At 38.8% G+C, this 20,845-nt stretch overlaps 4 protein-coding genes across 6 annotated transcripts; 1 reads left to right on the top strand and 3 right to left on the bottom strand.

The window, feature by feature from the left end:
- On the top strand, window positions 1,273–5,352 carry LOC18768824 (MDIS1-interacting receptor like kinase 2). The gene is made up of 2 exons (XM_020570273.1): window positions 1,273–4,605; window positions 4,730–5,352. Exons 1-2 carry the CDS (start codon window positions 1,299–1,301, stop codon window positions 5,101–5,103), a joined length of 3,681 nt encoding a protein of 1,226 aa, XP_020425862.1. The 5' UTR covers window positions 1,273–1,298; the 3' UTR covers window positions 5,104–5,352.
- On the bottom strand, window positions 5,794–10,515 carry LOC18768913 (cellulose synthase A catalytic subunit 4 [UDP-forming]). The gene is made up of 12 exons (XM_007199617.2): window positions 10,280–10,515; window positions 9,976–10,180; window positions 9,744–9,865; window positions 9,592–9,658; window positions 9,351–9,501; window positions 8,646–9,258; window positions 8,393–8,530; window positions 8,114–8,239; window positions 7,806–8,018; window positions 7,182–7,703; window positions 6,710–7,060; window positions 5,794–6,610 (listed from the first exon to the last, which is right to left on the bottom strand). The coding sequence occupies exons 1-12, from the start codon at window positions 10,358–10,360 to the stop codon at window positions 6,029–6,031; spliced, it is 3,171 nt and encodes a 1,056-aa protein (XP_007199679.1). The 5' UTR covers window positions 10,361–10,515; the 3' UTR covers window positions 5,794–6,028.
- On the bottom strand, window positions 11,081–16,252 carry LOC18767378 (protein PHOSPHATE STARVATION RESPONSE 1). 3 transcript variants are annotated; one of them, XM_020570282.1, is made up of 9 exons: window positions 15,985–16,252; window positions 14,957–15,008; window positions 14,198–14,856; window positions 13,827–14,070; window positions 13,670–13,746; window positions 13,525–13,564; window positions 12,469–12,526; window positions 11,964–12,033; window positions 11,081–11,727 (listed from the first exon to the last, which is right to left on the bottom strand). In XM_020570282.1, exons 3-9 carry the CDS (start codon window positions 14,846–14,848, stop codon window positions 11,368–11,370), a joined length of 1,500 nt encoding a protein of 499 aa, XP_020425871.1. In that variant the 5' UTR covers window positions 14,849–14,856; window positions 14,957–15,008; window positions 15,985–16,252; the 3' UTR covers window positions 11,081–11,367. The 3 variants fall into 3 exon arrangements, with proteins under 3 accessions (XP_020425871.1, XP_020425869.1, XP_020425868.1); XM_020570280.1 differs by having other exon boundaries at window positions 13,827–14,082; window positions 14,931–15,008; window positions 15,985–16,251; XM_020570279.1 differs by having other exon boundaries at window positions 13,827–14,082; window positions 15,985–16,251.
- Window positions 18,998–20,435, bottom strand: LOC18766358 (acid phosphatase 1). Its single transcript, XM_007201315.2, has 3 exons — window positions 19,905–20,435; window positions 19,608–19,817; window positions 18,998–19,497 (listed from the first exon to the last, which is right to left on the bottom strand). The coding sequence occupies exons 1-3, from the start codon at window positions 20,288–20,290 to the stop codon at window positions 19,323–19,325; spliced, it is 771 nt and encodes a 256-aa protein (XP_007201377.1). The 5' UTR covers window positions 20,291–20,435; the 3' UTR covers window positions 18,998–19,322.

Raw genomic sequence — 20,845 nt, 5'->3', positions numbered from 1 at the left:
ATAGTTGGAAATTAATCCAATACATAACATAGAATTTTTAAAATAATTTTGTTGTATCTTAGATGTTCGTCATAGTTCGTTCATACGTCGATCTATAATTCTTATCAGTAATTGTTTATAATTTTTGAATTTACACGTGTACGATTGTTGTTAACATTTCTTTTTTACTCGTGTGTTATATCTATTTTATTAATAGTGTACAAATGAATCTAGATGGTCTTCCTTTAATTGCCAAAAAAGAGAAAGTAGATATCCAAAAAAGACTAAGAAGTTGAAGCATCTAGTTTGAATCTAGATGGTATGACTTATCAGATTGTTAATCTGTCTTCTCTTTATTTTTTTATTTTTTTTATAAGTACTTTAATTTTCTATGCCAAATGTTTGGTGAAAAAATTCCACTTAAAAGGGTGCTCCGCATTCCACGCTCCAAAATATATTAGTGCCCAGATTTTTAACCTCAACTAATCATCCATTTGGCTGAATAATCATTTTTGCAATTAAAATATATAAGTGCCGTAATTCCTAACCTCAAATAATTATCCATTTGGACTGAATAATCATTTTCCGTTAAAATATTTTAATGCAGTAATGTAAGCGGCCCCTCTATTTTCTAATCGATCGTACACCAATTTCATTTTATTTTCATGATTCTGTATCGATGGGTACAGATAAAATTGTTTTCTATACATTATACATTTTTTGCATTTTTTTTCCTTTTGTTTTTGGTTAAGATTATATATATTTTGTATGGTGTGCAAATATACTCCATAGTAAAGCTAATTAAAAAAAAAAACAGACATGGGTTTAGTCAAGTTCACTATAGCGGTTGTGCTTCACACTCTGCACCTGAGTTTGAATCATCTTTCCTGTAATTTAGATTAAATTAAACTATAACATTTTTTATATTAAAAAAAAGATGGTGGACCACTAGTTTGGTTGGTTTGGGTATTTAGCATTATTTACAACAATCTTCATCAAAACTGCAATATATATTTTAATTTTAGCATTAGCTATGTGTCTCTTTGAATGTGTGTAAGTTTTAAAGAATACATATACAGCGCATGTCTTTTAACCTTTTTCATAGAAGTGTCTTTCTTAAAACATTCATTCCAACTTGCAACTCAGAAGAATCAAATCCATCCAATGCATATGCATACAAAACCATGAGCATGACCTTTTAAGTTGACCTATCTTTTTCCTGTCATTTTAATATGAAGAAGTTAATGGACAAGTGGACCCACTATACCTCTATAAATCTTGGATAAAATTCATACATAACATTAACGCGTCAAACCACCATGGAAGGAGGAGTTTTCTCTGCTCAGAGTCAGAAGCCTACTTATCTTCTTCTTCTCCTTCATATTTTCCTGCTTGCTTTGCTTCCATTCAAGGCCATTTCATCACCAAAAACACAGGCAGAAGCTTTGCTAACTTGGAAGAACACCTTTGCTTCTGCACCACCTTCTCTCACTTCATGGTCCCTCACTAACCTCAACAATCTTTGCAACTGGACTGCCATTGTTTGTGACCACAGCACCAAACAAGTTTCCCAAATTGACCTCTCCAACTTCAACATCTCTGCAACACTAACCCATTTCAACTTCACCCCATTTCTCAATCTCACCCAATTCAACCTCAATGGCAACAATTTCACAGGGCCTGTGCCATCTGCCGTTGGCAACCTCTCCAAGCTCACAACTTTGGACTTGGGCAACAACTTATTCATTCAAGAAATACCTGTGCAGATAGGCATGTTGACTGAGCTTCAGTATTTGAGTTTCTTCAACAACACTCTCACTGGTGTAATTCCCTATCAGCTTAGCAATCTCCAAAAGGTACAGTTTTTGATTCTTGGAGGAAACTACTTAGAAACTCCTGACTGGTCTAAATTTTCAGGCATGCCTTCTTTGACATACCTTGATTTTTATCTAAACAGTCTTGATTCAGAATTCCCAGAATTTATATCTAAATGTTTGAACTTGACATTCCTGGACTTGTCTCAAAATGCTTTCACTGGTCAAATACCAGAAGTGGTATTTACTAATCTGGGCAAGCTTGAGTTTCTCAATCTCACCAATAACCAATTCCAAGGACCATTGCCAACAAGCTTTCCTAAGCTTAAACACCTTAATTTAGCACTGAACCACTTCGGTGGTCCAATTCCTGAAGATATTGGTTTTATATCTGGCCTTGAAAGAATTGAACTGCTTAACACTTCCCTTGAAGGGCCAATTCCATCCTCTTTAGGCCAACTCAGGGAGCTCAAATACCTTGATCTTCGATACAATTCTTTGAACTCTTCAATCCCTTATGAGCTTGGTCTTTGTACCAACCTCACCTACTTGGCCCTGGCTTCCAATTTCCTCAGTGGGGAACTGCCTCTGTCCTTGTCCAAGCTTACCAAAATTGGTGAATTGGGTTTATCTGGGAATTCATTTACTGGTCCACTATTGCCTTCTCTGGTTTCCAATTGGACTGAAATGGTCTCTTTACAACTTCAAAACAACAGCTTCAGTGGGAATATTCCAGCAGAAATTGGGCTTTTGACAAAACTCAAGGTCCTTTTTCTGTTCCAAAACAAGTTCACTGCCTCGATTCCCTCACAGATTGGAAACTTGAAAGATTTGAAAGATTTGGATCTTTCTGGAAACCAATTATCAGGGCCAATTCCTATAACACTGTGGAGTCTCACAAATCTTCATAGCCTACAGCTTTTCTACAACAATCTCACTGGGACAATCCCGCCAGAGATTGGAAACATGATGTCATTGGCTACCTTCGATGTCAACACAAACCAACTTCATGGGGAGTTGCCAAAGAACATTTCTCTTCTAAGTAGCCTTCAGAGTTTTTCTGTGTTCACTAATGAATTATCAGGAGACATTCCGAGCGATTTTGGGAAGTACAGTCCTAATTTGGTGTATGTTAGCTTTTCCAACAATAGTTTCTCTGGAGAATTGCCACAAGAATTGTGCAGTGGGTTCGCTTTGCAAGTTCTCACAGTCAATGGTAACAACTTCACAGGGTCATTGCCTGCGTGCTTGAGAAATTGTTCAGGATTAATTAGAGTCCGGTTTGATGGTAACCAATTCACTGGAAACATTACAAATGCGTTTGGTGTTCATCCCAGTCTTGAGTTCATTGCTCTTAGTGACAACCAGTTTGTTGGTACTCTCTCACCACAGTGGGCAGAATGCAAAAATATCACTGCTATGGACATGGCTAGAAATAGAATCTCTGGTCAAATCCCACCTGAGCTTGGGCAGATGACACAATTGCAATCTCTAAGATTAGAAGCTAATGATTTCATAGGGCAAATTCCGGATGAACTGGGAAATCTAAGCTTACTCTTCTGGCTCAACCTGAGCGGCAACCACTTGGCAGGATCAATCCCCAAGAGTGTAGGCAAATTGACCAAGCTCCAACTTCTTGATTTGTCTGATAACAATTTTACAGGGGCAATACCAATTGAGTCTGGCACGTTTGACAGTTTAACAAGCTTGAACTTGAGCCATAACAAGTTATCAGGTAATATCCCTGCAGAGGTTGGAAACTTAGAGTTGCGGTACTTATTGGATCTTAGCGGCAATTTTCTCACTGGAGAAATACCTTCAAACTTGGCCAAGCTCACTCAATTGGAGGTTCTCAATGTCTCAAACAACCATCTCTCAGGGTCCATCCCATCAGCATTTTCCAACATGCTTAGTCTAAACAGCTTTGATTTTTCTTATAACAACTTGACAGGTCCAGTCCCAACTGGTGGGATTTTCCAAAAGGCGCCTGCAAATGCCTTTGTTGGAAACTCTGGCTTGTGTGGAGCTTCAGAGGGACTAAGTGCATGCAGTTCTTCAGGCAAAAAGTCCAACAAGAACAACAACAAAATTCTAATTGGTGTTTTTGTTCCTGTTTGTGGTTTATTAGTGATTGCTACTGTTATTGCTCTTATTCTTATATTCCGAAAAAAACCCAAGTTGCTTGATGAGGAAGCCAGAAGTTCTAAGTCTGAGAGCTTTGAGTCTAGTATATGGGAAAGAGAAGTGAAATTTACGTTTGGAGAAATTGTGAAGGCCACAGAGGACTTTGATGAGAAGTACTGCATTGGAAAAGGAGGATTTGGAAGGGTGTACAAGGCAGAGTTGCTATCAGGCCAAATTGTTGCAGTTAAGAGGCTTAACATATCCGACTCTAGTGACATTCCAGCAATAAATCGCCAGAGTTTTGAGAATGAAATAAAAACTTTGACGCATGTCAGGCACCGCAACATCATTAGGTTATTTGGGTTCTGTTCAAGAAGGGGTTCCATGTTCTTGGTTTATGAGTATTTAAAGAGAGGCAGCCTAGGAAAAGCATTGTATGGTGTGGAAGGAGATGATGAACTTGGATGGGGTACAAGGGTCAAAATTGTGCAAGGACTAGCTCATGCACTTTCTTACTTGCACAATGATTGTTCTCCACCAGTTGTGCACCGGGATGTTTCTGTCAACAATGTGTTGCTTGAGTGTGATTTTGAGCCACGCCTCGCGGATTTTGGAACAGCAAAACTGTTGAGCTCGGATTCAACTAACTGGACCAATGTTGCTGGTTCTTATGGCTACATGGCACCAGGTAATCTTACTGTGTAGTTTGTTCATTTTAAAGGCATTTTCGATCTTGAGAAGTATTGTAAATGCTAGTGTTTTTGACTAAATACTTGGCGAAGGTGACTAATTTTGTTTTTCTTGATGTGCAGAGCTTGCATTCACCATGCGTGTCACAGATAAGAGTGATGTGTATAGCTTTGGAGTGGTGGCATTAGAAATCATGATGGGAAGGCACCCAGGGGAAATGCTTGAGTCCTTATTAGAGTCATCAAAATCACTGAAGGACAATACAGAGTTGCTTTTAAAAGATGTGTTAGACCAAAGGCTGGAGCCTCCAACCGGTGAACTGGCAGAGGCAGTGGTGTTTGTGGTGACCATAGCCTTGGCCTGCACTCGTGCCCAACCGGAGTCACGACCCACGATGCGTTATGTGGCACAAGAACTATCAGCTCGGACCCAGCCTTACCTCTCTGAACCATTTGGTGCGTTAACCATCAACAAACTAACCGGCCATCAAAAATAGAATAAGAGATTGAAACTAGTGGTAGTGTGTATGCCAACCAAATCTTAGTTCAAAATGTAAATATATAACTAGCTCTTTCTTGGTGTGTTTGTATTGTGTGTACATGCATTGAGCCTAGTAACAATGTTGGTTCTTGATGCCCCTGATGCGTGCTAGTTAAGAAAATAATATTTTGGTTTAACCCAAAAGTTTTGAATCTTTTGGCACTTGTAGTATTTAGTAGTGGATATAATGTAGTTTCATTTGCAATCGACAATTGTCAACTTTTCCATACTTCATCTGCTAAACCTTTAAATGCTTTAAATTCACCAAATTGTCTGCAACACCGCGTTTTTCGAAACGGGTAAGACTGCTTTTTTGTTCTTTTCTGGTGCGGGTTCAGACGTAGCTTTCAACAGCTTTCTCACAGCTCACATCATCAATGGCTTTTGATGCTTATTAAATACTTTCCAGCCAGACGAAGGTTCTGTCTGTGTTGTTGACTTTATAGCTATGTTTTAAAATACCAGCCCATAGACACTGAAAAAGGGCCAGACTTGCAAACCAGCTATTAGGTTGGGACTCTCGGGGCATCTTAGTTGATTGTGTGAAAGAAAATTTTCTTCTTCTTTAATTTAGATTATTACTTGTACTAAATATATATATATATATATAACAGCCAATAGTCTCAATAAGAAAAAAATTCGAGGATAAAAATAATAAGAAACACATTTGTATTGTAATTAAGTTTTATACATGTGGCAGTGGGTCCCTGGTCACACAAGTAAGTGTCAAAAATCTCTCTTAATAATATATCATATACGTATAGTGTCTACACAAATGACCTTTGGAAACCAAGAACATTTGAAGACAAACAAGCAAAAGTTGCATAACTACGAAGACAATCAATGAAGAGAAAGTTGAAAACCCCAACAGCATAGCATGGCTAGCATTCCACACCACATTGTTTAAGAATTGGTCCAGTTTGCTTGGGCAAGAAGGGATCAATTCTCACCCAAATCAATGAGAAGATGGAAGCAAGAAGAACTGACCAAAGGATCACAATGGTAGGAGTTCTGTTTTGCCTTCCCATCAAACCTTTGAGGAAGGGGTAGAGATGAACAATGACCCAGAAGGAGAAAAATAGCTTTCCGAACAAAGGACCCCACGAGCCGTAGCCATTGTTAATGGCATCAGAAATTCCAGCTACTACTCCTACCATGTTCAAGATGATCAGGGTGGTTGGTGGTATGAGAAGAGTTGTCCATTTGAAGAGGTAGAGTTCACCGAACTCTGCATCCTCTGCTGCTTTTGATGTTACAGTAAAGTTGGTGTCAACTCCAAACAGGACTTTGAGGAGGCCTTGAAAGACAGCAAAAAAATGTGCAGACACTCCACCAATCACCCAAAATTGCTCGTTACGCCACCAGTCCTCGATGCTAACATTGCTCCATCTGAGCTCTAGGATGCCAGTCGCAATGATGGAGAGGAAAAGAGCCATGAACCATATGCTAGCAAAGTTATTAAGCTGCAAATAATGAAATTCTGATTAGAAAATATGATTCATGAATTGGCCAATTTCCTTTGATCTTCAAACAAAGTAGTCTTTAAAAGTAAGAGTACTTACAGTGGGGATGATGAACTTTCCGGTCAAAAGACAGACTGCTGGAACAGTGCAATATGCAATTAAGGGGATGGAAGTGAAAGGGTAGACTATGGTGTTGATGTAAGCAAGCCTCTCCAGCCATTTCAATTTTCCTCCATAGGCATACCATAAGGGGCAGTGACGACTAAGAAAGATTTCAACAGAGCCAAGAGCCCATCTCAGAACTTGGTGCAACCGATCTGATAGATTAATAGGAGCAGATCCCTTGAAAGCTGGTCTTTTTGGCATGCAGTAAACTGACTTCCATCCTCTACAGTGCATTTTGAAGCCGGTCAAAATATCTTCTGTAACTGAACCATAAATCCACCCAATCTGCAATGAAAAACCAACCAAATCTTGAGTTATTATAGTTTTTGTATCAAATCCTGACGTAAAAAGAATAGAATACTAGAAATGCATAAATAGTTAAGTAGTTCATCATAACGCTACTCACCTCTTTTCCCCATTCAGTTTTTTCTTCATAGCCACAACTTATGACATGAATGGCCTCCTTAACGAGTGTTTGGCTATTATTCCCTTCAGGAAGCCCACCATTTTCCATAAGAGTGGAAGCAATAAAAACAGGAGATTGTCCAAAACGTTTCTCAAAATTTTTCTGTGACATTAGTGATGATTTCTCCAACTCATCATAGCCTTCAAACCCTTCTTCAATCTCTTCAAGATCAAACATGGGGGCACTCCCTTTCCTTACGTAGTTTTTCCCCATCATTTTCTTCTTCTTGGTGTAAATTCCCCCAAGAAGACTTCTTATCCCATGCTTCTTAGACTTAGACTTAGACTTCTTTGAACCGCGACAACAGCCACAGAAGCACCATGAAGGCCAGCAGTCACATGTCATCTTAGGTCGCTTTTCAGACACTGGAGGATCATAGCCATACAATGCTTGTCTATTGAAGACACATCCAGTACCAACATACACTGGTCCTTGGATCCCATCTAGTCCTCTCATGTTGATCTATAACCAAAAACAAAGTCAAGGCATTGAGCTAAACTTTTACAGGCACAGAATTCTGTATTGTAAGAGAATGTGTTAAGTTAAAGCTCTAGTGGCACTTACATCGAAGAACACAACATTTCGATTAGCATATCTATCATGCCGATCAATTCCATCAAACCTTTGAGGAAATTGAACATAGCATAGCTTCTTCCCGAGTTGGGGATCCATTAGGAAGCACATAGCTTCTCTTACAGCCTTGCTGTTGTTGATGTAGTGGTCACAATCAAGATTCAACATGAAAGGTGCATTAGTAAGCACTGCAGAAACTCGAACCTGTTGATCACATACAACATTTAAGGTATAAACATTACTGTATGAACCAATCTTGCCTCAACCTAAATACACACATTTAATCAACATTAGCTCACCAAAGCATTCATGGCACCAGCTTTCTTGTGATGTTGATAGCCGGGACGTTTCTCACGTGAAACATACACAAGACGAGGCAATTCCTTACCATCCACATCTAGTGCTCCCTCACTTCCCAGATAAACCTGCAAAGCAAGTAAAATATCCACAGGTCATGTCAACAGTGCATTTCCTATACTTTTGCTCTCTCTCTTTGAGAAACTAATAAATCCTAAAAATCAACAAGAGCTACATTGGATGACATACGGATTTAATGGGAAGAAAACATAATATCAAACCTGGATCATTCCCGGATGATCACGAGTGTTGTTCCCAGGCCATGGAGTACCATCCTGCATTACCCAACCCTCTTCTGGTTTCTTCTGAGCCTTTGACACCAATGCATTAATCCTCACTTTGAATTCTTCGTACTCTCTCTGCAGTACCACACAAATAAACCTTTAGACCTCATTTCTTTGTCGTCAAAGTGTTGCAACAAAATAACTAAAGAACAAAAATTAATATATGTTTCTCCTGTATCTTTTAGCTTACCTTCATGGCTCTACGCTCCTTCACAAAGTTTGGGTGCACCTTGTCCTTCAAGTAATCAATCTTCTGAGAGAAATAGAACTCAGGGGCCCTAGGCTCAATGTTATGCTTTTTGCAAAATGGCACCCATCTTCTTGCGAATTCAGCAGTCTCTGATAGGGAATCAAAAAGGAGCATTGAAGCACCATCATCCGATACATAACAGCAGATCTTGTCAACAGGGTAGTCAACAGATAAGATCGATAGAACCGTGTTTGCAGTAATGATTGGAGGCTCCTTGAGAGGGTCCACTGTACTCACATACACATCAACTGATGATAATGTGTTAGGCTCACCCTCACGCTCAAACCTTATGGTCAGGCGGTCTAGGTAAGTCTCACGGTTGATGGGGTTCCACTTGGGGAACTGATCAAGTATCCAAGAAAATGCAAACCATATCTCACAAATTACAGATATGATCCACAAAGGATAAGCATCATATGCCGGAGTTAAAATTCGAAAACGGAAGAAGAAGGCCAGAATAACAAGCCGGCAGACAATAACTATGCGGTAAGGGCTGATTTTGCTTGATGAGACGGGTACTTTTCGCCACAGTGGTTGCCGGGCTTCAGCCAAACTACGAAAAGTCCAGATTCGAACAAATGAGACACTGCTACATCAGTTGAGAAGCATAATTTGGTACACAGATTTTGTACAAAACCAACTTACAGGAAGTCATCTTCGTAGCCTTGATCATCATTTCGGTCGTCTTTGTTCACCAAACCTTTCTTTTCTTGCCTTACTTTCCATTTCTCCACTCTGTCTTTCCACTCTGCATTGCTCAAAACTTCTTTCTCACCTTCAAAATCCTTACCAGCAACTACAGAAACCAAAAATGGCATAAATTAATACATCCAATTCCCAATTAAAAAAAAACAAATATATAAGTTGAATTGAATATTATCCTTACCACTTCCTCCAACAGAGAAAGGTTGATCGTTGTGATGCCACTGCTGTTGAGTGTGTTCTCCATTTTCCTGTAAAACTCAACAATTTTTAATCACTTGGGTGCCTTAAGATCACTTCCTACTCCTCATAACAACTTATTATAGATGAAATTACCGAATGATTAACGAAGTTATTTTTTTCTGTAGACTCGTCATGGTGATCAATCTTGATCTGAAACTCATCATCAAAATCATCTGCATCAAAGTCTTCCTCATCTCCAGCAACTCTAGGACAACCTGCACATTATAAACGGTACGCGTTACATAATTTAAGGCCTAGGCCACATATAACGACATATGCATATACAATATTAATTTATGAGAGAGAGAATTAATTAAAATGTTACCTTTTTGACGCTTATAACGAGTGTTGCACTGAGGGCAGCTCTGGTTGCCTTCACTCCTTTCATAGTCATAACAAGGCCGACAAACTGGGAAGCCGCAAACATGACATGCCACAAACAACTCCCCATCTTCTTTGTATCCAATTTCATCCCCACAAACCCTGCACACTTTCGATGAAGACACCGACTGCCTTGTCGGAGGCCGGTTCTGCATACCATTTGTCACATGGAGAAGGTTGTGAGTTCAGATCTCATGGACAAAGATTGTGTACTAAAAAAGAGATGAAGCTATACATTTTATGCATACCTCTTCAGTGCCATTCACAACATGGAGTTCATCTCGGGCGTGAGAACCAGTAAACAAGCCGGCCATGGTGTTTGAAGCCATGGCATGCAAACCAAAACGAGATTGTTGAACTTGAAAAGATGGTGCGAGGGGAGAGAAGGGAAGGAGGGTATTATAATGAAATGTTGGGGTGTAAAGAGAGAATATGATAATCAGGTGGAAGTGTGAGAGTCAGTTGTGCACCTACTGTGAGTTGGGAGGTCGTATGTTTGAGTCTAAGAAACGTTACTGAGCGATAGGTGAGAGGGAGAGAGGGTTTGCTTGCTTGGTATGGCAAATGCTCCATGGCTCGCTTCAACTCAAAGGTGTCTATGAGGCTGACGCCAAACTTTATTTTTTTATTTTTTTATAAATAAACCAACAACAAAAATAAATACACACCTTACCTTCTCCATGTGTCACGTACCCACCTCAGAAAATTCTCTTTCATCAACGATATAGAACATAAATCTAATTACAAACTCAATAGAGTTCCTTACTAAAATTACAAATTATTCCTTAAACTAAAATTCCTTGTTCATATTAGTCATTTTCTATTTTCTGTTTAAGAGCCGCACTACACTACCCGGAGAAATGTTTATGACAGTAATACCACGTGACATGACAACTTAGTATTGCAGATTACATAGATTATTATTTAATTAGATTCGTAATATCATCATCACACACAATAGTGTTTCCTTTTGTAGAAAAGGTTGAGCAGGGGTAGGCCATGTTAGGGTCTTCCAACATTTCCATGATTGCAGTCCCGAGGATGAATGATGGATCCAATTTCGTGATTCCAATGAACATTATTATTGTTAACAGCATCAAAGTTGAGAACAGAGACGAGGTTCAAGAATGTTAAGATCAAAACTTGACTAATTAGCTTAAAACTATCAACTAGGCAGAAAAAATCACATACGCATTATTCATGCCCACGAGAATACGATGAATATTAAGTCAAAAAAAAGCTCTTTCCATAGGCACCGGAGCCCATCTTAAAATGGGGACCTTCTATAAATCAGGAACGATTGGTCAGTCTAATACTGATATAACAGATGACAACCTTATTCTTTTATTTTGGCACGCTTTGGAGGTTGGGAGCTGGACACAGAAACATCTAGCTCAGGATCCTCAGGAGCTTCTGTTTCAGGCACCTTCTGCTTCCCTGACAGCTCCAGTGAGCCTTCTTCAGATTTGGTGTTGGCTTTAACTGGATCAGTTTCAGTCTTACCAAGGTCCACCTTGGAGGGCTCCAGTTCACTTTTGTCAGGACAAGCTTGCATTGCATCTAAAGGGTCAGCGGGGTCGTCCAAATTCGATGATGAAGCCTTCAGCGTGTCGATACCCGTCTTGCATTGCTTCTCAAACATCATTTGAAGATACTTGCCTTGTTCTTCTATCCGTAATTGTAGATTTCTTTGAATCTGCAGAGAACGGAAAGTTACAAATAGTGCATAGCAAAATAACCAATTGAGAAACACACAACAAAAGAAAAAAGTAATAAACAAATAGAACCGGGGCATGTACGCAACAATCAAGGAACATACGAATTTGAGGTTCAAAGTTTGACCAAAGCCTAAACAGTACAACAGTGCTATAAATGTTTCTCAAGCTTTGGCAGCAGAGACAAGTCAAGTTATAACTCAAAACAAATTCATACCTCAAGCTGTTCATGCAGCCGTTTTTGAACTTCCATCTGCAGCCGCAGAGCTTCAGTGATCTCGATACCCCTGTTACCCAAATCAAATGAGCAGAGAGTTTCTGAAAAATTTAACATGATAATGCAACCAACAATGAGATAAGAGTACACAAATCTATTGGTAGAAGGTTGAATCATTTGACCCTTTTCCCCCACTTAGACCCCACTCTAGGATTATCACATTTAAATAGTGAACAGTTAGCAGTACATTCCAGGTGCTAAATTTAACAGTTCGCAGTATCTGACAGGTGCTAAAGTTAACAGTATCTTGGTCCTATCAAACCCTTGGTCCTATAAAAGAATAATGATTAAAAATATCTTCCAGGTGCTAAAGTTAAGCAATTGAGGTAGCTCATATCCTCCTATTCTGCTTATAAAGCCTCTTTCCAGGTCATTTTTCCATTATGTTTTTTCTTCCCGAGGCTGACTTCCCAAGTTATCACGAATTAATCAGTAATTGACTTACGTTTTCAAGTCAAGAGAAGTCATTTCTTCAATGGGAGTTAATTTCTTCTCCGAGGACCCTGCATAGAAGATTGTTTAACAGCACATTACATTAACTAATTAAGAAATCCTTATATGTAAGGTATAAATAGTAAATGCGGTCAGCATAGGCATGCAAACTCAAGGAGATAAACAAGCATTTCTGCACAAATATACCTCAAGGATAATAATTTCAGCATCCTGTACGGTATTGGTGAATAGACTAATAAAAAAACAGAGATAAATAATCTGAAAACATCAAAGAATAATAAGAAAATTCAAGTATTCACCAAAATACAGCCTGCTCAGAAATGATACGGGAAAAATTAATCAGACGATTTGGAAAATTTTACAAATAGTAAAAAACTGAAATACTGCAAATCAATTTCTGGGAAGAGGGGCATTATAAAGGATAACAAAATAAGTCAGAAGAATTTCTCATTTGATGGAATCAAAAACAAAAATACACAAAGGGTAACACTGCTAAAGATCATAATTTTTCTCTAGACCACACAATCTCCAGCACCAAAGCACAGAAAATTAAGTAATGAACAAGAAATATAGTTTTCAAAGAGAAAAAAAGATTTTGAATCCGACTTTCATTTGTCACAAATTTGGTGCTTAATTATGTCGTGTTTTATCCTCCGTTGCCAAAAACATCATACAAAAGCTTCAGCAACATAGCAGATTCACATCACAATAAGAATAAGAGATTCCTTATCCAAAAACATATGCACTTCAGAGATTCAATTTTTACCCCAGAAAAACTAAAACAAGGGGAATGCATACTTAAAACACCCCTCCATTCCCCCTTGTATATCACTTTAGGGAAACAAGGAAAATGCAATCGAAAAGAGGCCGATGCAGTGGGATAAAATATTAAAAGAAGAATCAGAATGAGAGCAAAATCATGCCTACATAATAAATACAATCAACATATACACTAAATAGATATATGCAATTATGCATACATACACACATCTGGATAATATACATACAAATGTACACATGTATAAACATGGAGGCACATGCTATATACCTTCAGATGACTCTGGTCTGTACCTAGCAGTCCTGTATTTCTGCAATTCAAAATGAACTCCAGTAAAAAGAAAGTTCTCACAAGCACACATACACACAAACAGTTTCTATGTGAAACTATCTATTGGTGAAAGAAATACGCGTACCTGCAAATGACTTTTCACATGATAGATAGTCAAGCTTTCAACTTTCATGAGCTTTAGCACACCCTTAGGAGTTGCTCCTGCGAGAAATAAAAACTTAATTGAGGTAGAAGTTTGTATCATACGCTAAGAATTCAGTAAAGCCCGAAGAGTTACACACTTTCACTACCGCCAAGTTGGTTCACAGCCTCCACAAAGGCTTCATGGAGTTCTGGTGTCCAACGCATGCGCGCCTTGGCGGGGGCACTATTAGCTGAGGAAGGAGCAGTAACAGAAATGATTTCCCTAGATGGAGCTGGAATGAGTTCTCTAGAAGGAGCAGGAATGATTTCCCCAGATGGAGCAGGTTGTTGCTGATGAACTTGGGGCTGCTGAGCTGAAAAATTCGAAGATGGTTTGGGAACCTGATATTTTATCTGAAACAACATAATCACAACCCAAATGGTTTTTCTTTTTTCATAACAATGACAGATATTATTCAATAAACTTGAAAATCTATATCAAGCACCAACTATACGAGAAGATCTCAACCTTTGGTTCCAGATCTGTAACATTGTTGTCAACAAGAAGCTCATTCCAGTTAGAAGTCAAAGCATCATCATCAGTAATTAGCTGGTCTGCCCATTCCTGCCAATCATTTCGCTTAACAAATTCTTCAGCAGGCAAAATCCCGCTACAACTACTGCTCTCTACTTGACTATTCTCGATATGGTTATTTACAGGAAAATCAAGGAAACCTGGCAGTGAATCTGTACACCAGGAACCACTGTTTCCTTTGGAATAAGGACAAGACGATGTAGATTGAAGAAACCCTGAATGAGAAGAATGGGGTAATGGCAAACACCCAGAACTCGATGACTGAGAAATGAAAGGATTGTTTTTTGGCTGTTTTTCATGAGGTGAAAGAGCTGAGTAGTGAAGATCTGTTGAGAATCCTGATGATGATGAAAATATGTGACCAACTACTCCACTGTTGGAGGTTAAGTGACCTGCATGCACAACAGGCCTTGTCATAAGTTCTCTTTCCATGGACACCTGTTGGGAGTCAGGCAACTTGGGATATGTCTCTTCCATAGAGGTTGGAAGGACTGGTAAAGATGAAGACATTGCTGCAGAGACCCCCAGGTGAGTAAACTGTTTTGCAGCTGATCTCTGAATGGACAAAGCAGGGCGTGCCTCCATCAATAGCCCTAAAACCAGAAAAGGAGCATCAGTAATTTAGTCATTAAATATTAGCTTAGCTTGTGATAGTGATGATAATTACCAACTTAAAACCTACTGAAAGCACACCTTTTTCTTGTTATTGATACCAAAATCACAGAAAGGGGTCATCAATTTTCACCTGTGAACAGAAGGATAAATCCATTAGTGCAAGACACCATTAAAACCAACCATCATAAAATGAAAGCATTTTTTGGCATGAAAATGATAAAAACTCTCCCAGAACCCTGAAAATGTTTTCAGAAAAAAACCCACAAGAATGAGTTTACAATTGCATCACAGTGTCATCAGAACATGCCACTGCAAGCCGTGATTAAATGAACCCTTTAAAACTATGAGTGGAAGAGCCCTATTATCCGAAGGAAACTTATCCAAAAAAGAAAGCAGAACGTATAAAATAAAAAGCTTTCGGTATTAACTTTTTTTATGAGGCAGTTGATCATGTAGTTGCAACGCTACATAACACAATCAAAAGTTCACATTCATCAGCACAAAAGCAATTATTTGTCTGACTTTGAAACACCCTACAGAGTAATCCAACTTATGTCAATCAAACAAAACAGGAAAAAAAATGCCAGAAAACAAAAATATCTACAAAAATACTTAAGTTACCGAATATAAGTTCACACTAGCTTTCACTCTCTCTTAAAACCCTACTTCAGCTATAAGCCATATTCTATAAAACAGCCTCCTCCACTGAACCCCAACAACACGATCACAATTCAAGTGATAACCAGCTCCAACAATTCAAATTTCATCAAGACATGCAATCCATCTAAGTAAAAAAAAAAAAAAGCAGCTACAAAGAAAAAAGCATTGCACCCCACGGTCCATGCAAAACAATTGCTATATCCAAACGAAGCATGTCCACCAAAATTGAAGAATAAAAAGAAAACAAAATATCCACCAAAAAAAAGAACCAATACAAACAAAAAAATACCACTTCAATCGAAACCCAACAATACCAATTTGGAAAAAAAGCAAAATTCAATCAAAACTCCAAATGGGCATTCCACAACAAGCAATAAAGCCTGAAATTCCAACCGAAAAACCAAAAAATTGAAAAACTTTATCAGAAGGGTATATCGAGCTCGTACCTAAAACTGATAGAGCGCCCAAGTAGGAAAATTGGAGCCCGAAACACGCAGAATCGAATCAAAACCCAGAATTTGGCGCAGGAGGAGGGAGATACGTCTAAAATAACAGGCGGGTGTTTTTAAATTCCGTCACCGGCGTGCCCAGGAGCGAAAGGAAAGGATGCGAACGGTGACGAGTCACACGAGTGCGCTTTGTTTTTGTGTCCCCTTCGGCTTTGGGCCTCGTTTGGGGCTCGCTCTCTCTGCATTTTTAACGAACAGTGGATGTCTCCACGCGCCTCGGCAGTTCGTTTAAACGATTTCTCGTAAGCATATGCGTGGGGCCCACAGTGGTGGCGGACTGTGATTGGTAGGCAAGGTAAATATCTGGTAAGGTGCACGTGGGGCAAGCGTGACAACTGAAATTGTTCTTTGGAGTTGCCCAAAAGCCCAACGTGGCCTAAGACAAGACATTTAACGTCCTTCGTTTTTCTTTTTCTTTTTTCTCTGTGTTTTCTGTTTTTGTGGGCTTGTCTTGGGTCTTTGCTTCTCGGACCCAAACTTGGTCCATATGGGATGTTGAGTGGACACGTGTAAGGAACCCAGATGGATAATTAGAAAGTAAATTTAGGTTTTACCCATAAAAAAATTTTCACTTTTGAAAAAAGCCAAAGCTTTTTCAAAAAAGACAGAAAAACCTCTCAACTTTCAAACAAAAGACATGCAAATGTAAAGGATTCCTTAGGAAATCAAAAAATAAATAAGGGTAATTTTGTCCATTTTGGCTTCTTTTAAAATTTTTCTCTCTCCTTTGGGCTTTTCCAAAGTCTCCCTAATTAGAATGTTTGGACAAACTGAGTCAACACTCTAAGAGTGAAAAATGCCCTAGGAAAATTCAATACTCAAAATGGGATTCCGTTTTCATGGCCTAACACACATGGGATTTGGTATTTATTATGCAGATTTGCGATGTTAATGACCTTCTTAAGCTTGCTTCCAGCTGTTTAGGTAAGATTCTGAGCATAAAAAGGTTGTAAATGATGAGCAATTATTTTTACCTATACTCAGACTTTAATAACAATTACGCGGCATAGATCATTCATATTTCTTATTAAGATAACGTAGTAAGTTTAATTTTTATAGATTTGACCAAGTTACTAATAGTAAAATTAAAATGTTTTTTTGTGGTTGTTTTTTTCTATCTACATAATTGAAAACGCTTGAAGAAGTAGAACTGTGTATTGTTGGCGTGACTTGTGAATATTGACTTACTTTCCTTACACACCAAGAATTCCTATTATAATTGTAATTGATTTACTTTAATTCCTGATTTCCTACTGCAAATAGATTTAGGAATTTATTATTTACTTGCCCATTCAGGTTTCGTTGTATTATAAATATAACCTCCTACAAGGAGAAGAATACACAGAAAATTCCCACAAACAAATATTCTCTCATAGTTTTAATATTTTAGCATGGTATCAGAGCCTGGTTCGATCTAGGGACCTGTGCTTGTGTTCTTCTTGAAATTTAAGTGCTCTTCTCCCCCCTTAAGGGGGGGGGGGGGGAGGGGGAGTGAAAGGGATATGTTTATTGACCTATCCCAATTACCTTGACATATTTCCATGAAGATGTTGCTTATTTCTTGACTCCGACGACCCCTTCTCTTCAAGGGGAGAGGAGGATTGAAGAGAAGTTGTGTATGAGTGAATTAGCTAAAGTTTATATGGAAGAATTTATTGTTGCCATTGTCTCTACTGCCGTGCTCATGGGGTTTCGGTGTTCTGCCTTACCTATTGTCGTGCTCACAGGGTTTCTGTGTTCTGCCTTATCTACACCCGTGCTCACAGGGTTTCTATATTTTGCTATGTGCCCTATTTTTTAGGGTTTGCTCTTGTGTTTCCGCTGTGAACTTTGTTTTAGTTTGTCACTTGTTTCACTCGTGGTTGACTAAAAGATCTTCTCTACAATTGTTACTTCTCAAGTATGGTGTTCTGTGACTCGCTTGTCAAGTTGAGCCTGCGAAATATCTTTGCCCAACTTGAGGGGGAGTGTTGGCGAGTCCTTATTTCATTAGAATTTTGGTTACTTACCAATTATATTTTGTCCTATTATAATAGAGATTATTTTATTTAGTGTTATGGGGGTTGATGATTTTTTCAACCCTCATAGAGGTAGCACCACCGACTCATTCTCTCATTCTCCACCAACCATCGTTGAGTTGAGTGCCCAGATGGCTCCGCTCCTACAGATGCAGACTTTTACTCCGAACCCGATCCAGAATCAGGATCCTCTTTAGACGACCTCGACCCCGACCCCGACTCCGACTCCGAAGACGACATCGACCCCCACTCCGATGATGACCCCAACCCCGAATTTGGCTCTGATTCAGACCCTGATCCCGATTTCAACTCTGACTCCGGCCTCGACTCAGGCTCATATTCCGATCCCAATTCCTACTCAACTGTATCCTATGCATCTTCCGCTGCACAGATTATGACTTCTCGACTAACGACCCCGACACATGGACCAGATTGCGCATTTTGTGAAATCCGAGGATCAATTGGCGGATATTTTGACAAATGCGATTTTCAGTAAAGCATTCCACAATTCACTGGATCAGTTGGGCATTGACGACATCTATGCACCAACGTGAGGGGGAGTGTTGGCGTGACTTGTGAATATTGACTTACTTTCCTTACACACCAAGAATTCCTATTATAATTGTAATTGATTTACTTTAATTCCTGATTTCCTACTGCAAATAGATTTAGGAATTTATTATTTACTTGCCCATTCAGGTTTCGTTGTATTATAAATATAACCTCCTACAAGGAGAAGAATACACAGAAAATTCCCACAAACAAATATTCTCTCATAGTTTTATATTTTAGCATGTATAAAATAACAACGTGTACCTGAATTGAGCCATTTTGAGTCCAATTTCAACAAGTAATGCCATATGCTATAATTAGCCCAGAAGAAAGCTTCATTTGTTTTGGGTTAAGAGATGGAGAGGTAAAGGGAGACAAAGTTCCAAAAGAAATCAACATCTAATGATGCCATTTCAATAATTCAATGGATTTAAAAGGGGAAAAAAACATCAAGTTGTCTCCTGGACTTTTGAGGTACTTTCCTTTGAACATGCAGGAACTTCAAATGCAGAAGCACTCAAAACCCACTACTTTGCAATACAACGCAGCAGAGCATACAGTTCATACCCACCAACACCACTAACATTGAACTGAGAAAGGACAAAAGTGCTTTTGTTTTGGCTAGTCAAATAAGTGCACAAAGATGCAAAGAGGAACAGCAATATTGTGCTTTATAATTTATAATTTATGGACTGAAATTTCATGCTAATTGTAGTACATGGAATTGGGTAATTTGAATGTCCTTTTTGCAATTGGAAGGCCCTCAAAGCTGCTCCATTGATCTCCAATGATGCCCCAGATGAGGTAGCCTTCATCAACCAATCTGTGCCTTGCCTTCGACTTGTATTTTTGCACTTCCATGAACTCATCTTCAAGACCCCTGTATTCAAAACAACTCCTGTTAAAGTTTTCAATTTCAGGCAAGCTTAATTATACAGAAATAATCAACAAAAAGATGGATTTGAAAGCCCTGGTGATAGTTCATTATACCTTAATATAAGACCAGTCCATCCATGGTATCCAACCTTAATGAGATTGTCCACACTTGAGGATCTAAGGTTTTCCCTTCTTGAAGAGATTAAAAATATTTTAAGTCCTCTGTTTTTGATCTCATGGAAGAGCTTCAGTGTGTGCCCAAGAGCTGGTGCCTTACTCTCTCTCATCCGTGCCTCCATAGAAGTTGCATTGATCTTCTCTCCCCTAGTTTGAGATTTCCAAATGCAAAAATACATTTTACTCAGGTAACTAAAATTTTACCCCAAGAAAAACACAGTAAAACTCACTTACCCAAAACCATGTGTCTTGAAGTAAGGAATGGTGGAGAGAAGTGTATCATCAACATCAAAAATCCATGCATCTTTGCCATCACCTTCCAATGTGCAGCAGCTGCTCAAGTAGAAAGTGACCTCCTCCAAGGCCTTCTCTGAATCAGCCTTGTACTGAGAGGATGTCATGTATTTCTGAATGTACTGGACACATTCTTGGGGCACCACATCAAAACCTCTAATGTTGTTCACTTCCACATTGATCCTCCAACTCTCACAGTACTTCTTCAAGCCATCTCCTACCCCATTGTTCTTGTTTTTCTGGTTTTTCAAAATGTTCCAATCTGCTGCAACCACTAGGCCTGTGAAGAGGCCTGAAAAAATTAGAAATCCTGTGAGTTTTCCCATTGCAAATGTGATGACAAAAAAGAAACGGAGATGGAGAAAATTATGGGAGAGTTGAGTCTAGATTGGGGGTAAAGAGAAGACATAATTGAGGGTGGCATGGGCTGTGGGGCATGAATTGTCATTGCCTTTTACTGGAGATCACATGGTGTGTAATCAATTAAGTTTGATAGCTAGTAAATTGATTGTTGATTAATGAATGTGTAATGGACAACTGGACAAAAGGAAAATTTAGAGTAATGTTGGAGACGCAACTTTTGAACACCAATTATGATCCAACGTTTCATTTGTTTCCTTTCCGAACTCACTCGAAAAAAATTTTATTTCCAACAAATAAAACATTGTCACGTCAATTAGTGTCCAAAAGTTAGTGTAGTAAGTTGATTTCTAATATTTATGCTTTACAACTCATGAAAATTGTTCCCTAGTGAGTTGTGCTCTTTGAGCATCATCACTTTAAAAACGCATCAAATGGATGCTTAATTAACATGGTCATGCATAGTTCTGGTTTGATCAATGAATCTTAGCCGTCTGATTAAATGTCTTGTGGGCTTTGCA

Source organism: Prunus persica, chromosome G8 (assembly GCF_000346465.2).
Source record: "Prunus persica cultivar Lovell chromosome G8, Prunus_persica_NCBIv2, whole genome shotgun sequence".
Taxonomy (NCBI): Eukaryota; Viridiplantae; Streptophyta; class Magnoliopsida; order Rosales; family Rosaceae; genus Prunus; species Prunus persica.
This window is presented reverse-complemented; position numbering and strand designations above follow the sequence as displayed.

What these genes read in the sequence shown, in the direction of transcription:
- LOC18768824 (XM_020570273.1), top strand. Translation starts at nt 1,299, where the DNA reads ATGGAAGGAGGAGTTTTCTCTGCTCAGAGTCAGAAGCCTACTTATCTT. An exon ending in TTATGGCTACATGGCACCAG is followed by an intron (nt 4,606 to 4,729) that starts GTAATCTTACTG and finishes CTTGATGTGCAG; the next exon opens with AGCTTGCATTCACCATGCGT.
- LOC18768913 (XM_007199617.2), bottom strand. Translation starts at nt 10,360, where the DNA reads ATGGCTTCAAACACCATGGCCGGCTTGTTTACTGGTTCTCACGCCCGA. An exon ending in TTGTGAATGGCACTGAAGAG is followed by an intron (nt 10,181 to 10,279) that starts GTATGCATAAAA and finishes AATGGTATGCAG; the next exon opens with AACCGGCCTCCGACAAGGCA. An exon ending in GAAAGTTCATCATCCCCACT is followed by an intron (nt 6,611 to 6,709) that starts GTAAGTACTCTT and finishes CATTATTTGCAG; the next exon opens with CTTAATAACTTTGCTAGCAT.
- LOC18767378 (XM_020570280.1), bottom strand. Translation starts at nt 14,848, where the DNA reads ATGGAGGCACGCCCTGCTTTGTCCATTCAGAGATCAGCTGCAAAACAG. An exon ending in TTACAGATCTGGAACCAAAG is followed by an intron (nt 14,083 to 14,197) that starts GTTGAGATCTTC and finishes ATGTTGTTTCAG; the next exon opens with ATAAAATATCAGGTTCCCAA. An exon ending in CAGACCAGAGTCATCTGAAG is followed by an intron (nt 12,527 to 13,524) that starts GTATATAGCATG and finishes TCTTCTATGCAG; the next exon opens with GGTCCTCGGAGAAGAAATTA.
- LOC18766358 (XM_007201315.2), bottom strand. Translation starts at nt 20,290, where the DNA reads ATGGGAAAACTCACAGGATTTCTAATTTTTTCAGGCCTCTTCACAGGC. An exon ending in TTCAAGACACATGGTTTTGG is followed by an intron (nt 19,818 to 19,904) that starts GTAAGTGAGTTT and finishes ATCTCAAACTAG; the next exon opens with GGGAGAGAAGATCAATGCAA. An exon ending in TGGACTGGTCTTATATTAAG is followed by an intron (nt 19,498 to 19,607) that starts GTATAATGAACT and finishes TTTTGAATACAG; the next exon opens with GGGTCTTGAAGATGAGTTCA.